Source organism: Chiloscyllium punctatum, chromosome 1 (assembly GCF_047496795.1).
Source record: "Chiloscyllium punctatum isolate Juve2018m chromosome 1, sChiPun1.3, whole genome shotgun sequence".
Lineage (NCBI taxonomy): Eukaryota > Metazoa > Chordata > Chondrichthyes > Orectolobiformes > Hemiscylliidae > Chiloscyllium > Chiloscyllium punctatum.
Window position 1 is genome coordinate 76,366,028 of NC_092739.1, and position 18,841 is coordinate 76,384,868.

Sequence of the window (18,841 nt, forward strand, 5' to 3'; positions counted from 1 at the left end):
TGATTTTGCAGAAAATGTAAAAGTATAAAGAAAGTTACCATTATGTTGAGAAGGCAATAAACAAAATAATGTTTATTTAATAGTTATAATATTGAAACATTAGGAAAATTATGCAAAACTTGTATCAAAGTTAATTAGACCACACTTAGAAAACTGAATAGAGTTTTGGTAGCCATATGATATGAAGGATATCCAGGCACCATGGAAGATTAACCAAAATAATAAGAATAAAGAAGTGTGTAGGTTTATAATATATTAGGTTGGAATTGAGTGGCTGATTCTCTTGAATATAGAAGGCTGAGGGCTAACCTACTATTGAAGAGGCTTTTTGAATTATGAAAGCTTTTGATAGAGTGATAAGAAATAGAAAAAATAAAAGTGAGAGGTCATTTGTGACACATTAACTCAGGTCCTTCTGCTTCTGCACTCCCTTTAGAATTGAACCACCTATTTTATATTGTTTTTCAATGTTCTTCCAAACAAACTGCATCACCTCAAGCTTTTCTGTATTGAACCTCATCGGCCACCTAACCACCCACTCCACCAATTTGAGAATTTTCTTTAAGCAAGGAATAAAGGAATTATTAGGTGAATTACCCCAGTCCCCTTATTCACCTTCAAAATGAGTCCTGAAGATGCCCACTGACTGAAAGATATTTTAAATAAGAAAGACAAAACAACAATATATGCATAGAATATACCAGGTTGAACACTTCATATTTAAAAGACCTTAATTCTTGGATTCTGTTTTCCAGAGTGGGAAGATTGTTCCTAATCTGAAGAATTCGAAACTGCAGAGCACTCTGGTCATCATGTGTGCATGAGGGAATAGTAAATTCTGTCAACAAAATGAAGTACAAAAGAGATGGAAAGCCATTAAAGTGATAACACTGAATAGCTATTCGATAAATCACAGCAAAATAAATGACAAAGAATGATAATTAATGGTTGATTCTGATATTGAAGCTTAAATAATATCAAATGAAGCAGCTTGGAATCTGTGGGAAATACTCAAAACAACTGCAGGACGACATAGCAGATTGTGGTCTCGGCAGACATCTAGCCGATGAGTCTGGATTAGAGTGGTGCTGGAAAAGCACAGCAGGTCAGGCAGCATCCGAGGAGCAGGAAAATCAACATTCATCAGGATGAGGCAGGGAGCCTCTGGGGTGGAGAGATAAATGGGAGGGGGTGGGGCTGAAGAGAAGGTAGCCAAGAGTACAATCGGTGGATGGAGGTGGGGATGAAGGTGATAGGTTGGAGAGGAGGGTGAAGTGGATAGGTGGGAAGGAAAATTGGTAGGTAGGGCAGGTCATGAGGATAGTGCTGAGTTGGCAGGTTGGAAGTTGGGTAAGGTGGGGGATGGGGAAATAAGGAAACTAGTGAAGTCTACATTGATGTCCTGCGGTTGAAGTGTTCTGAGGCGGAAGATGAGGCGTTGTTCCTCCAGGCATCGGGTGGTGAGGGAGTGGCGGTGGAGGAGACCCAGGATCTGCATGTCCTCAGCAGAGTGGGAGGGGGAGTTGAAATGTTCGGCCACTGGGTGGTGGGGTTAATTGGTGCAGGTGTCCCAGAGATGTTCTCTAAAGCGCTCTGCGAGAAGGCGTCCAGTCTCCCCAATGTAAAAGAGACCGCATTGGGAGCAACAGATACAATAAATGACATGGGTGGATGTGCAGGTGAAACTATGATGGATGTGGAAGGCTCCTTTGGGGCCTTGGGTGGAGGTGAGGGGGGAGGTGTGGGCGCAGGTTTTACAGTTCCTGCGGTGGCAGGGGAAGGTGCCAGGAGAGGAGGGTGGGTTGTTGGGGGGTGTGGACCTGACCAGGTAGTCAAGGAGGGAACGGTCTTTGCGGAAAGCAGATAGGGGCAAGGAGGGAAGTATATCCCTGGTGGTGGGGTCCGTTTGGAGGTGGTGGAAATGTTGGCATATGATGCGGTGTATGCAGAGTTTGGTAGGGTGGAAGGTGAGAACCAGAGGGGGTTCTGTCCCTGTTGAAGTTGGAGGGGAAGGGTTTGAGGGCGGAGGTGCAGGATGAGGATGAGATGCACTAGAGGGCATCTTCAACTACATGGGAAGGGAAATTATGGTGGTTAAAGAAGGAGGCCATCTGGTGTGTTCTGTGGTGGAATTGGTCCTCCTCTTCTTTTAGTGGCTTCAGGTTAGGAAGGAAGCTCCGAGTGGCTGCTGTGGTGAAGAATATGGTGTGGATCCGGCTGTTCCTTGTGGCTGGGTCCTTCCACTTGGGGACTTCAGTGGTGGCTTTGAAGATGAGGTGAGTGCAGGCCAGGGATTCCAATGACTGGCCTGGGACTCCTTTTCATTGGCATCGATCTGGGTCTCCTTATGGCAGCTTCCGCATCGGTCTGTAACTCTCCAACTGGCTTTTCTTCGGCATTGTGGAAGACCCTTGATTTCCTGAATTTCCTAGGCAGAGGAACACTTCACTCTAGCTCAAGTAGTTGCTCTATAATACAAGGACACTAGTAATTAAAGATTCGTTAATGAGGTCATGTACCCCTCATTCTTGTTCTCAGTATTTGTTTCTTCTGGAAATCTTTGCATTTTATCTTCAAGTCTGTTTGTATTATTTACTGGTTTTCGCACCTTTTTAAAGAGTAAAATGGTCACAACCCAGTTATAGAGTTTGCCAATCTCCTCAGGTACAACAGAGTTTTTCCCGTGTCCTGAGGATAAAATGTACATTTAACCAGCTTTCACAGTCTTAAACACCACATTTTTTCTTCTACATACAGTTTTATATACAGTTCATTGGGAAGATTTTATGAGAGCCAGTCAATGAAACTGTATTTTAATTATTGAGTGTAAGTCCTCTACAAATAACATTTCTTGACTTTTCTTTATCTGCTGTGTGCTCTTGCGAGATTTCTTTAAATTTGTGTACTTTCAACCCAAATAAGTTCAGAGATTTCCCCAACTCAGTAGCCCTGGTCTAAATTTGTGAGAGGTGAGAGATTTCTATTAGACTCCTTTCCATTTACTTTCTGGTCTTTGCATTGTGTTTCATAACATTTGATTTAAATTCTTTCCTGGGATGTGGTCTTCACTGACTGCACTAGCATTTACTGCCAATTCCTAGTTGTTCTCAAGCTGATGGTGGTGAGCTGCCTTCATGAGCCACTGTAGTCCATGTGCTGTGCATAATCCCACAATGCCCTCAAAGAGGGTATTCCAGGATTTTGACCCAGTGACAGTAGAGGAACGACGATATATTTCCAAGTCAGGATGGTGAGATAATTGAAAGGCACCTGCAGGTGGTGATAGTAGACCATTCAGCCCATCGAGACTGTCCCTCCATTCAATCATGGCTGATAAGTTTCTCAACCTCATTGTCCCTCTTTCTCCCTGTAACCCTTGATCCCCTTGATACCCAAGAACCTATTTATCTCAGTCTTAAATATACTTAATGATCTGGCCTCAACAGCCTTCTTTGGCAATGAATTGCACAGATTCACCACTCTCTGGCTAAAGTCATTTCTCCTTACCTCCTTTACTCTCAGGCTGTGCCCTCGGGTCCTCATCTCTCCTACCAATGGAAACATCTTCCCAATATCCACTCTGTCTAGGCCATTCAGTATTCTGTATGTTTCAATTAGATTCCCCTTCCTCCTTCTAAACTCCAAGTATAGAGTCAGAGTCCTCAAATGTTCCTCATATTTTCCCATGTATCTGCTGCCCTTGTCCTTCAAGATCAGTGGTTCATAACCTCTTCAGTATCAGGGCACACTTCAACAAGACAAACAATTCCACAGCATGCCTACTTTTCATACCATATGCATAATAGTAAAAGTCTACATCTGCACAGCTCTGGAACCTTGCACATGCGCAGTCAATAAGGGTGCCTGGTGTCAACAGATACTGCCTTCAATAATAAACACCAAGGCTGCAGAGGAGACCGGAATCACGGATACAGCCTCGACACTCAGGTAAAGCAGCATTGCTTCCTGAAAATTTTGCGGCACACTTCTCACCTTGTCGCTGAAAACCACTGCTTTAATGTTCATGGGTTGGAAGGTGTTGTCCAAAGAGCCATAGTAAATTTCTGCAGTGCAGCTGGCAGATCACAGGCACTGCTGTTGCTGACCATTTGGTGAAGATGGTAAGTGTTTGTGGATGTAATAACAATCAAGTGGGCTGCTTTGTCTTGGATGGTATCAACCTTCTGGAGTGTTGCTGGAGCTCTGCCAATGCTGGCAAGTGGGAAGTATTCCATCACCCCTGTAGATGATGGAGGCTTGGGAGGTCATGAAGTGAGTTAATCACTGTAAGACTGCTGGGCTCTGACCTGTTTTTGTAGCCACAGTATTTAGTCCAGTTCAGTTCCTGATCACAGTTGCCCACAGGATCTCGATAGTAATTCCATTTTCACTTGGGTATCTCCAACTCTATCTCTTTCAGAACGCAACTGCTCCTTACAGAGTTTCCTTCACTAAGTTCTCTATATTTTCTAAGTGTGGCTGGCTTTTTATGTCTTTTCCTAGCTCCCACTCTTGGCTCAGCACTTCCTACCAGCTTCAGAATGGAATTTGCTTTTGGGGTTTGAGCTCACCTTTTTGTCGCTGTCCCTTTCTGTTAGCAATTGTATTTCAGCTAATGACTGTACCTTGCTAAAGTGGCAATGTCCTGAAAGGGGTAAAGTAACTTGCTACAATTGTGTTATTTTCTGTTGTGTCTTTTTGATTTCTTCTCCTCATGACGAAGGTCAGTACCACTGCAGGCATGAGGTATTTTCCCAGATGACCATTGCTGGCACCTTATGGTGTTTGCCAGCATGTGGTGCTGGGTAAGGGACGTTTGAGGTTGTTTGCTGCTACCAATCATCCTCTGTCTTTGTCTTGGGCCTACCCAACAATTAATGGTAGTGGATACGCTACTGTACAGAATCTGCAAAAGAAGCAGTATGCTTCGATAACAAGAAGGTTGATTGCATGATCGTAAAACAAGTCACCAGGCATGATGAATACGACCCTCGGGACCTGGTATAGTTACATCTGAAAGCGAGAGCAGAACTTATTTTCACCCACAATGTGAGACATCAGAATGGCTGGAGTCAATGTAACATGAATAGTAACTCCTTCAAACCATCACCTTATACAATAACCACAATGCTGTTGTACTCACTTTTAAACTTGTTAAATTCATAAATATTTTTACCTGTTCCCAAGTGCTTCTTCTGCGACTGTAGCTTATGCAATTCCTGCTTTAAGCTTTCTTGCTTTTCCTTCAACTTCCTTAAAAGAAAATGTCAGTGAATAATCAAGGTTTTTATATTGTCCAAAAACCAAAGAGAGGAAAGGAGACCCTAATTGGGTGCTGGGCTGATATGAAATTTTGTTTGAAGGCTTGGAATTGGAATGTAATCTGATACCTATCATGATTTGAAAGTGTTAGCAGGTGGTAAAAACAATAAGTGCTAACTTAACATCTGCATTAATATCTAGACCTTGGTATATGGGCACAATTCCAAAATACTCAACAACTTAGCCTTTATTACAGTAAAAAAACAAACATGTCATTTTAAACCTCTATAAGTTTCTGGCCTGGTTCCAGTGCCATAATAAATTTATTGACTTGATGTGAGTGGCCAAAATAAACTTCAACTGCATATATCCCAATAACTGCACCATTACATGTACCACAACCTCAACAAACATCATCCAGCAGTCAAATACACACTGCCATTCAGATGGGGGTAGTGCTGGTAGTGATGAGGAGGAGAATGCCGTGGAAAGAAGCGGATCAGGCCACTTTCCGATGAGAGGAATGTAGCAACTGCAATCGCCTTGAAGCTGTACAACAATTTCTGATGCTTATTCGCCCCCAGGCTGTTCCTCTACCAAGTTCCATTTGCAGTCTAGGTTAAGACTACAATGCTACACAACTGCTAAGGGCATGTGATTTGCCTTCTTCCAATCTCAGCAGGTATCCTTCTCTCCTGTGTATTGGGGTTGCACTTCCTAGAAACTCTCAAGTACCCAGTAGCAGTTCAAGAAAACTACCAAAGGTCAGAGAATTTTGGGGGGGTGAGGTAGGACATCAGGATTCCTTATTTGTTTTTGAATATAAACGGGTGGCACTAGTTATTAAGTGGGGATGGAAATAGTGTTTCTTCTTACTGTGTTTTCTGTGGGGAAGGGGTTAAAAGGATTGAGCGTAAATGATGGACTTCTTACTGGATTCTAACTTGTGAAAGGTATATCATCTTCATTTAACTGTGATGAATGTGCCTCTGAGTTGCCAGATGTCTTGCTGGAAGTGTCTGGTGCTTCCAAGGTCACCTGCTCTTCCACTTCCTCCTTCTCTGGGGACTCCTGAGTTTGACTTTCCGTAACATTTAATACAGGTATTCAGGAGACCTATCCCCTGCTCCCATGACCCAGTATCTAAATGTAAACTGCTGATTGCCCAATGGCCTTCCTGGTCACCAAGGTAGCCAGTGTGGTTCTTTTCATATGCATTGTTATTCTCACCTTTAAATCTGCCACATCATCCTTGTCAAAATACAACCATTAAATCCTCCATCCTTACAAACTCCATCTTAGTTCCAACCTTTCCTCATGTTGTTGCATCCCAACATATGACAACAGGCTGTTACCTCCCAAATCTACACATATCTTTCCCAGAACACCAAATCTGAATCGCTTCAATCAGATTTCTGCTCTGCCATAGTACCAACAGATTATTTTTCAAAGTCACAAATGACATCCAAGATGATTGTAATCAATAAAACCCATCCCTCCATATTCTTCTCAATTAATGGCAATCCATAACCAATGGAGTGCCACAGAGATCATTGCTGGAACCCCAACTATTTACTTTGTGCATTAATGACTTGGATGAGGAAAGTAAAGGTACTACGTCCAGGTTTGTGGATTACACAAAAATAGATGGCAAGAGAAATGATGAGAGTAACACGAGTCTGCAGAGATTAAGTGAGGGGGCAAAAACTTGGGCAGATGGAATATAATGTGCAAAATGTGAGGTTCTGCACTTTGGCAGGAAAATAGAGGAGATCAATATTATTTAAATGGAGAAAGACTGTGGAAAGCTAGAGAACAAAGGGATTTGGGAGTCCTTGTCCATGAATCACAAAATGCTAACATTCAAATTCAGCGATAATAGGGAAGGTAAACGTTGGCCTTTCTTTCAAAGGGAATGGATCATAAAAGTAGGAAGACTTTGTTAAAACTATATGGCACTAGTAGGACCATAGCTGGAATACTGTGAATAGCTTTGGGTTCCTTTATCTAAGCAAAGATATGTTGGCACTGAAGGTTGTCCAGAGAAGGTTCAATGGACTGATATCAAGAAAGGAGGGACTGTCTTATGAGATGAGGTTAAGTAGATTGGATTTGTACTCGTTAGGATACAGAAAAGAGAAAGGGGACCTTATTGAAATATATAAGATTCTTAGGGGACTTTACAGGGTAGATGTGGAATGATTGTTTCTCCTTGTGGGAAAGTCCAGACCAGAGGGTATAATCTCAGAATAAAGGGCCGCACATATTTAAGACTGAGATGGGGAGGAATTTCTTCTCTCAGAGGGTGAAGTTCTTTACTGCAGAGAGTTGTTATGGCTGGGTTGTTAAGTATATTCAAAGCTGAGACAGACAGATTTTAATCAACAAGATTAAAAAACAGGAATGTGGAGTTGGGGATTATCAAGTCAGCCATAATTTAACTGAATGACAGAGCAGACTCCATGGGCTGAATGGTCTATTTCTGAATCACCTCTTTGCTGTTGATGTAATTGTTCTGTTACATTCTTATCTAACTAATACTCAATGCCAAAGAATCACTAACAATGGCTTCTCTTTCTACTCCTGCACTGTTACCTCTAGCATGTTGAAACATTATTCAAATAATACATAGAGAGGCATCCTATTTCTCATTTACAGGATGCCTTTCTAAGTATTATTTGAATACATAGCATCAGTTTCCACATGTATTGTTGACACCTGGCTCTATCTCACCTCTGTCTCTCTCAACTCCTCCATCATCAAGATTGCATGATCAAACATTTTCTCCAGCTAAATACTGGGAAGCCATTGTAAGAAACTCTGCTCCCTAACCACTGATTTCACTCCTCTTATGGTCAGTATCTGAGGCTCAACCAGACTGTTAACAAACTTGATGTTTTATCCTATCTTGACTTTATATTTTTCTCTTTTTGTTCAATCTCATCCCTCCTCCATCCATAGCCCTCCATCATTTCAACGTTTCCAGTTTCCTGGTCATAACTGTCCCTCTTCACAATGGGCACAAAATCTGGATCCCACACCTAGCCCCAATCAGGACGCTTGAAGGATTCTCTCCTTTCTTCCCAAACAGAGGGTCAAGCCAATGTTCATCCACTACAACACTCCTCCAGCTGTCTGAAGATGCTGTCCCACTGAAAAACTTCTGCTCTAACTCCAGTCACTTGCTCCAAATAAAAGGTGCCACCACAGGACCATATGTGTCTCACCATATCCTTTTTTTCTGCAGTCAGTGGAACATTCCTTGTTCCCATCCTTCTCTGGTCCCCTCCATTACCTCTTTTTCTTAACTATCAATGATTCTACCATGATATGTTCCACTCTAACCCTGAACTGGAAAGTTTCATCACTATTATTTGCAATTTTTAGCCTTTGCTCATTTTTGCATTGACTAACTTTTTCCTTTTCTCCTCTGTCTCCATTTCTAGTGATGGACCATCAAGTAATAAGCCCCACTGACTCCCAAACTAGTGTTGACTGCACTCTCTCAGTAACTGTAAGAACTCGATATCACTGTCTCAGTTTCTCCATCTATCTTACATTAATTCGAACAATGCATCTTTTCATAACAGCAGTTCTGACATGCCTTCCTTGTTTCTCAATTGTCGATTTCCTGCTGTCATGCTTGACAGAGGCTTTGACTATTTTTGTTCCAATCCCTGCACTTTACACATCTTTCCCTCAACCCAGAACCATAATGATGTTCGCTGTCCTCAAATTCCACTCCACTATCCTCCATATAGAAATTGCAGGGCTAATGGCCATAACCTTTCAGTTTTCCCAGGAATGAGGGGAGGTGACTGAAGAATGGAGAATTGTAAATAGTACAATCTTATCCAAGAAAGGTTGTCAGGATAATCCCAGCAATTTTAGATCAGTCAGTTTAACTTTGGTGGCAGGAAAACTTTCAGAAACAATTACCTGAGATAGAATAGGTAAACACATGCAAAAACGTTGGTTGATTATGGACTATTCTCATGGATTTTTAAAAGTATTTTGCAAACTTGCTGGAGATCATAATTATTTATCTCGACTTCTGCCATCAGTCTGTCTACCTTAGTCTGAATGCTGCATTTCATTTGATAAGATCAAAGCCTTTAGATTTGTTCTCTTTTTGATTTTCCCTACACTTTATATTTCCTTGGTACAAAATGGTAGTCACACATTCTGTCCCTTCCTTTTTTTTATTGTCTAGTAACATTGGCCCCATCGCTAACCTGCAATTCTACCTTCTCTTTTACCTTTGATTTTCTAATTTTCTATGCAGCAGAAACCATAACTATTTAGTCTAAAGCCCTATCTACAGCCCACTTTTTGCAATTTGCCTGCAAGTGAAGTGAGGAAACATTTTGCACATTGAGAGTAGTTAGGGTATGGAAAGCACTGTCTGGTGATGTGGTGAATTGAGTTATTTAAGAGGACTTTGGATGATTATTTAGAGAGAAAGGGTGTGCAGGGATATTGGAAAAAAGCAGGAGATTGGCAGTAGGGTATGCAACCGGTGCTGGCACTATGGGCCGAATGGCCTCCTTCGTGCCTTAATGATTCTATGGTCCTGGGATATTCAATGGATCATTCTCCAGCATTTCCACCAACTCCAGCATAGTGACGCCACTAAACATATCTCCCCTACCACCACAGCATCCTGAAGGAAATGCTTCCTCCATGATACTCTGACCCACTCCTCAACCAATACCATACTCGTCCTCTCTTTCCACACCACCTTATATGAAACATATGAAATATAAACACTGCCCTTTATTCCTACCCAACCCACCACCAAACCTCCTTTCTCAGTATTCAAGGCTCCAAAGATTCCTTCCAGTGAAACAGCAAATTACGGGCATTCTTTTAGTGCATTCGTTTCTCACAATGTGGTTTGCTCGACAGCGGAAAGACTAAAGTTAGATTGCGTGATTGTATTGTGAAATACTTTCACTCAGTAAGAAACAGAACAATGAGTATCTGCCAACCTGTCATTTGAGTTGCCCAACTTGCTCACACATTGACCTGCATCTTTGGCCTGTCGTATTCATAGCATCCCAATTAAAATCTCAATATTAGCTCAAAGAACAGCACCTCACCTTCTGGTGGGCATTTTCAGCCTTACCACTCCTAGGTTGACTTTAACAATTTATAATCCCTAGCCCCATTTTGTTCCCTTGACATGACATATTTTGATCTTACTCCTTTTCTTTTTGTTGTTAGATAGCAGTTGTCTATCATTCTGTCATTAACACCTGTTCATAGAATCATAGATTCCCTATAGTGTGGAAACAGGCCATTTGGCCTAACAAGTCCACACCGACCCTCCGAAGAATATCGCTCCCAGACCCATTCCCCTATCCTATAACTCTACATTTCCCCCTGACTAATGCACCTAACCTACACATCCCTGAGCACTATGGGCAATTTAGCATGGCCAATTCGCTTAAACTGCATATCTTTGGATTGTGGGAGGAAACAGGAGTACCTGGAGGAAACCCATGCAGCCATGGGGAGAAAGTGCAAACTCCACACAGAGAGTCTATTTTGTTTCTTTTATTATTTCACAGGACATAAGCATCACAGACCTTCCTGCCCACCCCAAGTACCTTGGAGAATCACAGAATTGTTATGCTGCAGAAGTGACCGAACGGCCCATTGTGCTTGCTCCAGTTCTATCACCTAGTGCCAGTCTCATGCCTTTTCCCCATATCTCTGTACATCACTTCTGTCCAAATAACCATCAAAAGCTCTCTTGACTACTTCAATTGAACCTGCCTTCACTGCACTTCCAAGCAGTGCATTCTGCACTTGTTGTGTAAAAAAGACTTTGCTCACATCACTTTAAATCTCTGCCCTCTCATTCATTTCAGTTTCACAAGAGGGAACAGCTTCTCCTTATCTACACTATCCAGCCCACTCCTGAGTTTGAAAATCTGTATCAAATCTCCTCTCAGCCGCCTTCTCTCTGGGGAGAACAGTCCCAACTTCTTCGATCTATCCTATCATATACCAATCATACAGAAGATAGTGGGAAACTTGAATCACTGCTGTCCTTGTGGTATAGGTATATCCAGAATGCTGATAGGAAGGGAGGTCCAGGCTTTTGACCCAGTGATATAGTTCCAAGTCAGGAGGGGATCTTTCAGGTGGTGGTGTCCTCTGTATCTGCAGCCACATCCTATGGTGGGGATTTCAAAGGTACTGTCCAAAGATCTTTAGTGAGTGACGACAAGTGCATTCTCTAGATGACACACAATACTGTCACCGTACGTCAGTGGTAGAGAATGCGCACATTTAAGGTCTTTGCTTCTTCACTAGTCCCATTTACCATTCCCTTTGACCCTACTCCACTAACTCTATTGTTATTTAATTTCTCTTGCCTTCTACCCCACCACAGGTCTCTCTCTCTTGTTTTTTTTTCCACTTATCTCCTTTTTCTTGTTCAAACCCCAATTACATTTCTACATTTTTTCACGTTCTAATGACAGGTCACAGACCTGAAACATTAATGGTCATTCTTTCTCCACTGATGCTGCCTCACCTGCTGAATATTTCAGCATTTTCTGTCCATATTATAAAACCACCCTGTTGAGCACTAATTGAATCTGTTCTCCTGACTTTGTTGAGGTCTTGATGCTAAGTTACAATTCCACATACAGATTATAACCAAAATCTACTCAAGCATCGCCCCAACTTCATATCTACACCATCGCCCACCATTAGCACTATACCCTCCATAAACATTCTTTCATGTAAAAATGACTCAATATCTCTAAATCCCAAGCACAGAAACTTGAAATCCTTATTCTCACTTTCACTCTGCGCAATTCTAGAAAGAATTCTGTGTCATCTCTCTCCATTCCTCCCTTCAGCATTGAGTATAGAAGTTAGGAGGTCATGTTGTGGCTGTACAGGACATCGGTTAGGCCACTTTTGGAATATTGTGCGCAATTCTGGTCTCCCTCCTATAAGAAGGATGTTGTGAAACTTGAAAGGTTTCAGAAAAGATTTACAATGATGTTGCCAAGTTGGAGGATTTGAGCTAGAGGGGGAGGCTGAACAGGCTGGAGCTGTTTTCCTTGGAGCATCTGAGGCTGAGGGGTGACCTTATAGACGTTTATAAAATCATGAGGGGCATGGATAGGATAAGCAGACAAAGTCTTTTCCCTGGGGTGGGGGAGTCCAGAACTAGAAGGCATAAGTTTAGAGTGAGAGGGGAAAGATATGAAAGAGACCTGAAGGGCAACTTTTTAATGCAGGGGTTATTTGGGTATGGAATGAGCTGCCAGAGGAAGTGGTGGAAGCTAGCACAATAGCAATATTTTAAAGGCATCTGGATGGGTATATGAATAAGAAGGGTTTGGAGGGATATGGGCCAAGTGTTGGCAAATGGGACTAGATTAGTTAGGATATCTGGTCAGCATGGACAAGTTGGACCGAAGGGTCTGTTTCCATGCTGTACATCTCTAATACTCTATATCTTGCATTTGGGAACTGTCACTTGCTTTGCTCTAAGCATGCAAGACTTGGATAATGCACCAACGCCATACCAAGAATTTCAAACACATTAGTGACACTGAGGGAGCTCTAATTAAAGATCAGATAGCAGAACAAAACATCAGACCTATCTGCTTATCCAAGCTGCCATGTGATGCATCCACACAACACTCACTCATCATAACTGAGTTGGATTGGTCATGTAGCTCGATGCTTGACACACAGTTACCAAAGCAAATCTTCTTTGGGCTGGGTGAGTCTGGCTGTACTCTGACAGTCATATTAAATACTACAAAACCACTCTAATGGCTTCATTTAGGAGTTTTAATATTGACTTGGAATCCTGGGAGAAGCTCACTCAGGATTGTACTTGGTACAACCAAATAAAATATGATGCAGCCTCTTTTGAAAGTGAGTAACTATCAGAGCCAGAGAGAAAATGCAAGGAGGGGAAGGTCTGAGCAAGCAACTCATCCAAAACTCGATCATCCACAATGTCCCATTCTACTTGTTGCAAAACATTCCAAGTGCAGATCAGTCTTAGGAGCCTTCAATGTATCTACTGGAACCCTATCATACCCTGCTGATCAACATGGTTTTTTCACATTGAACAGCAAACAAGAATCACTTATTACCCTGAGCTTTGGAACTGTGTCCCTAAATCCCTTTGCCTTCCCATCTATTTTGTATTTCAAAGAATTTCCCCAAAACCTCTCTTGAGCTTTATCACCTCACATTACCTTAGCCTGCATTACTGATTTGGGTTTTCTGATGTCTGGTATCATGGCTTAAGATATGTGAAAAGTGTTGTTTAGGTACTAATTATCAAGGGGAAAGTAAATTGTATGTTATGTTTCTAACCACTGTATCCTTGTGCTGTGAAGGTAATGAGACGGCTGTAATATTACAAAAAATTACTGTGTGCATCTGACCTGCTTCGTGCTCGATGTTCCTCTTCCTTTACAAGCTGATCAAACCTGCGCCTGGCCAGCACCTTGTCAATTAACAGCTGCTTGGGGCTTGAAATAGCAGTTAACTTTTCATCTGCAGGAGAAGAAAACAGTTAAATTTACATTTCTTTAACTGAATGCCTGCTGCAGACAATACCGTGAGTTTAAACTTGCGCAAGGATTCTCCATCTCACCTGCCACAACTTGCTGGAAAAACTATGGGCATCTGGAAAAACAGCACTGGGGGTACCTAATCTGTGTGCATAGTCCTGTAGGTTATTATCAGCTTGGCATGAAAAGCTCAAATTCTGAGCTCAGAAGTTACTGCTCACCAAGCATACAGGATTAAAATCTGTCCCTGAAATGTACAAACTTGCTGAATAATATGAAACAAATAGCAGTCATATTCAGATCTTGAATGGAAGTGTACGGTTACATTCTAAAGTGAGGTAGATAATAACAGTTGTAATAAATCTAGAATCGCAGCTGCCTGAAAATTCAAAACATCCTAAAATCCAGGGATGGCCAATGGTATCATCAACAATTATTTTGAAACGTCCGATTGTGCCTGGGGTGTAAGGTTTATGCATACACAAGTAGTAGAGCCTTGTCACCAATCCCAATACTGCCCCAGCACAGTGTTTGCTCCACAGTCACAATTACGGCCTCAGAGGTCACAACTCCAAATCATTGCTATCATGACATATTGCTGAGCAACTCTTACCGTGGTACTCAACATCTCTCCCTGTTCCCCCCGAATCCTGCTCTCACTGTAAGGTCACACCAGTTTTCAAGTATTAAATGGGAGCTATTCTGACGGGATAGAGTACATCTGAATCAGGCTGGGACTAGAGTCCTAGAGAACATAACCACAGATTTCAGGCAAATAGTGAAGATTGACTCCAGCTGCATGAAACCTTTTAAAGTCAAAGGTAAAGGAGAAAGTAGGATTGCAGTTTGGTGATGGGGTTGCCTGTTTCCCAAAATTAAAAGGACGGTACAGATGTATGAATGTCATATTGTAAGAAGGAACCATAAAAGTTGGGAAACTTGATAATACAACAAGCTGAAAGACTTTGTATCTTAATGCAAGAAGCATTCTGAGTAAGAAGCATTCTAGCGAAGAGGATAAATAGGGTGGTCAGTAGGACTTTAAACTTCTGAGTTGGGGGGAAGGGAAAGTGAAAGCGACAGGGAGTATGGAGGTAAATGGAAAGATAAGCAGCAGGATAGCATGTTTCCAGGCGGATTTAAAATTGAGGCAGACTGAGAATGCAGAAAAAAGCAAGGATAACTTAGGACATATGACTTACAACATCTCTAATAAGGAAGTTAGCATTAAGGCACTTTACCTGAATGCTCGTAGCATTCATAACAAAGCCGATGAATTAATGGCACAGATAATAGTGAATGATTATGATGTAGTAGGCATCACAGAGACTTGGTTACAGGGGGGTCAGGACTGGCAGTTAAACCTTCATGGTTTTTCAACTTATCGAAAAGACAGAGAGGTGGGCAGAGGGGGTGGGGTTGCCTTGCTAGTTAAGAACAAAATTAAATCTATGGTATTGAATGACATAGCGTCGGATGATGTGGAGTCTGTGTGGGTGGAATTGAGGAACCACAAAGGCAAAAAAACCATAATTGGAGTTGTGTACAGACCTCCTAACAGTGGTCAGGACCAGGGACGCAACATGTACCGGGAAATAGAGAAGGTATGTCAGAAAGGCAAGGTTACATTGATCATGGGTGACTTCAATATGCAGGTGGACTGGGTAAATAATATTGCTAGTGGATCTAAAGAAAGGGAATTCATGGAATGCTTACAGGATGGCTTTTTGGAACAGCTTGTCATGGAGCCCACAAGAGAGCAGGCTATTCTGGACCTAGTGCTTTGCAATGAACCAGACTCTATAAAAGATCTTAAAGTAAGGGAACCCTTAGGAAGTAGCGACCATAATATGGTAGAGTTCAGTCTGGAGTTTGAAAGGGAGAAGGCAAAATCTGATGTAATGGTGTTACAGTTGAATAAAGGTAATTATGAGGGCATGAGAGAGGAACTGACTAAAATAGACTGGAAGCAGAGGCTAACCGGGAAGACACTAGAGCAAAAATGGCAGGAGTTTGTAGGTATAATTGAGGACACTGTACAGAAGTTCATTCCCAAGAAAAGAAAGATTAACCGGGGAGGGATTAGACAACCTTGGCTGACAAAGGAAGTCAGGAAATGTATTAAAGAAAAAGAGAGATCCTATAAAGTGGCTAAGAACAGTGGGAAATCAGAAGATTGGGAAGGATACAAAAGTCAACAGAGGATAACAAAGAGTGTAATAAGAAATGAGAGGATCAAATATGAAGGTAGGCTAGCCAGTAATATTAGAAATAATAGTAAAAGTTTCTTTCAGTACATAAGAAACAAACGACAGGCAAAAGTAGACATTGGGCCACTTCAAACTGATGCAGGGAGCCTAGTGATGGGAGATAAGGAAATAGCAGGAGAACTTAACAAGTACTTTGCGTCAGTTTTCACAGTGGAAGACATGAGTAATATCCCAAAAATTAAAGGGTGTCACGGAGCTGAGTTGAGTATGGTTGCCATTACGAAAGAGATAGTGCTAGAAAAGTTAAAAAGTCTTAAAATTGATAAATCTCCTGGCCCCGATGGGATACACCCTAGAGTTCTGAGAGAGGTGGCTGAGGAAATAGCAGAGGCATTGGTTGAGTTCTTTCAAGAGTCACTGGAGTCAGGAAAGGTCCCGGATGATTGGAAGATGGCTGTAGTAAACCCCCTTGTTCAAGAAAGGATCAAGGCAAAAGATGGAAAATTATAGGCCAATCAGCTTAACCTCGGTTGCTGGTAAAATTCTAGAATCCATCATTAAGGATAAGGTTTCTAAATTCTTGGAAGAGCAGAGTCTGATTAGAACAAGTCAACATGGATTTAGTAAAGGGAGGTCATGCCTGACAAACCTGTTGGATTTTTTTGAAGAGGTAACAAGTAGGTTAGACCAGGGAAACCCAGTGGATGTGGTCTATCTGGACTTTCAAAAGGCCTTTGATAAGGTGCCACACGGGAGGCTGCTGAGCAAGGTGAGGGCCCATGGTGTTCGAGGTGAGCTGCTGGGATGGATTGAGGATTGGCTATCTAACAGAAGGCAGAGAGTTGGGATAAAAGGTTCTTTTTCAGAATGGCAGCCGGTGACGAGCGGTGTCCCGCAGGGTTCGGTGCTGGGGCCACAGCTGTTCGCATTATATATTAATGATTTGGATGAGGGAACCGCGGGCATTCTAGCGAAGTTTGCCGATGATACGAAGTTAGGTGGACAGGCAGGTAGTACTGAGGAAGTGGGGAGGCTACAGAAGGATCTAGACAGGTTGGGAGAGTGGTCCAGGAAATGGCTGATGGAATTTAACGTGAGCAAGTGCGAGGTCTTGCACTTTGGCAAAAAAAATAAAAGCATGGACTACTTTCTAAATGGTGAGAAACTTAATAAAGCCAAAGCACAAAGGGATCTGGGAGTGCTAGTCGAGGATTCTCTAAAGGTAAACATGCAGGTTGAGTCTGTGATTAAGAAAGCGAATGCAATGTTGTCTCTTATCTCAAGAGGGTTGGAATATAAAAGCAGAGATGTACTACTAAGACTTTATAAAGCTCTGGTTAGGCCCCATTTGGAGTACTGTGTCCAGTTTTGGTCCCCACACCTCAGGAAGGACATACTGGCACTGGAACGTGTCCAGCGGAGATTCACACGGATGATCCCTGGAATGACAGGTCTAGCATATGAGGAACGGCTGAGGATACTGGGATTGTATTCGTTGGAGTTTAGAAGATTAAGGGGAGACTTAATAGAGACGTACAAAATAATACATGGCTTTGAAAAGGTGGATGCTAGAAAATTGTTTCTGTTAGGCGAGGAGACTAGGACCCGTGGACACAGCCTTAGAATTAGAGGGGGTCATTTCAGAACGGAAATGCGGAGACATTTCTTCAGCCAGAGAGTGGTGGGCCTGTGGAATTCATTGCCACGGAGTGCAGTGGAAGCCTTGACGCTAAATGTCTTCAAGGCCGAGATTGATAGGTTCTTGTTGTCTAGAGGAATTAAGGGCTACGGGGAGAGTGCTGGCAAGTGGAGCTGAAATGCGCATCAGCCATGATTGAATGGCGGAGTGGACTCGATGGGCCGAATGGCCTTACTTCCACTCCTATGTCTTATGGTCTTATGGTCTTATGGTGGACGAACTGATGGCACAAATTGAGGTAAATTGATGTCACAAGGACTTTAAACTAGTTAAGGTTGCGGGGAGGGCTCAGGAAAGGTTATTAAAGTTTTCAGAACAAATAAGAGAAGACAGTTTTGAAAGGGTCAGGGAACTAAATTCAGGCTCAGCAGAGAAGGGGACAACTATGAGAAGCAAGGCAGTCAATGCAGGATTGAGGGTGTTGTACTTAAAGGCACATAGTACACAGAACAAGTATAACTCAGATTAAAATTGTTGTGTTTGATATTGTGGGTATCACAGAGATGTGGCTGCAAGGGGATTAGGGCTGGGAACTAAATATCCAAGGATAGTAAAGGACAAGCAGATGGGAAGAGGGGACAGGGTTGCCTTGTTAGTAAGAAATAAAATTAAATTGATAGAAACAAGTGATTATAGAGGTGGAAAGTGTAGATTCTGTTTGGCTAGAGTTGAAGAACTGCAAAGGGAAAAAAGACCCTGGTGGGAGTTGTGTATAGGTCCCTTAGTCAGGATGTGGGAGAGAAAATTATCAGTTGGAAAAGGTATGCACAAAAGGCACAATAATCCTGGGGGGCTTCAATGTGCAGGTGGACTGGGAGAAATCAGGTTGTAGCAGATCCCAAGAAAAGGAATTTGTGGAATGTTTACAAAATAGTTCTTTGGAGCAGCTTGTGGTAGAGTCCACTAGGGGAGAGGCAATTCTGGAGGTGCAGTTGCCAAAATTTGATGGCAATAACCCTGCCTTTTGAGAGGGAGAAGATTGAATTAGATGTCACAGTATTACTATAAAGTAACTACAAAGACTTGAGGAGGAGCTGGCCAGAGTTGATTGGAAGGAAAGCCTAGCAGAGAAGTTGGTGGAACTGCAATGGCAGGGGCGTTTGGGG

The 18,841-nt window shown here is 42.3% G+C and overlaps 1 protein-coding gene across 2 annotated transcripts in view; it reads right to left on the minus strand.

Annotated features, from left to right (window-relative positions):
- LOC140482336 (uncharacterized) overlaps positions 1-18,841 on the minus strand; it is an 80,936-nt gene that overhangs the window by 52,214 nt on the left and 9,881 nt on the right. For both annotated transcript variants that reach the window (XM_072579646.1, XM_072579636.1), the window contains exons 3-5: positions 13,698-13,809; positions 5,177-5,253; positions 730-838 (exon numbers count right to left, since the gene is read on the minus strand). In XM_072579646.1, coding sequence (XP_072435747.1) covers positions 730-838; positions 5,177-5,253; positions 13,698-13,809 — 298 coding nt within the window. The remainder of the gene's footprint in view (positions 1-729; positions 839-5,176; positions 5,254-13,697; positions 13,810-18,841) is intronic.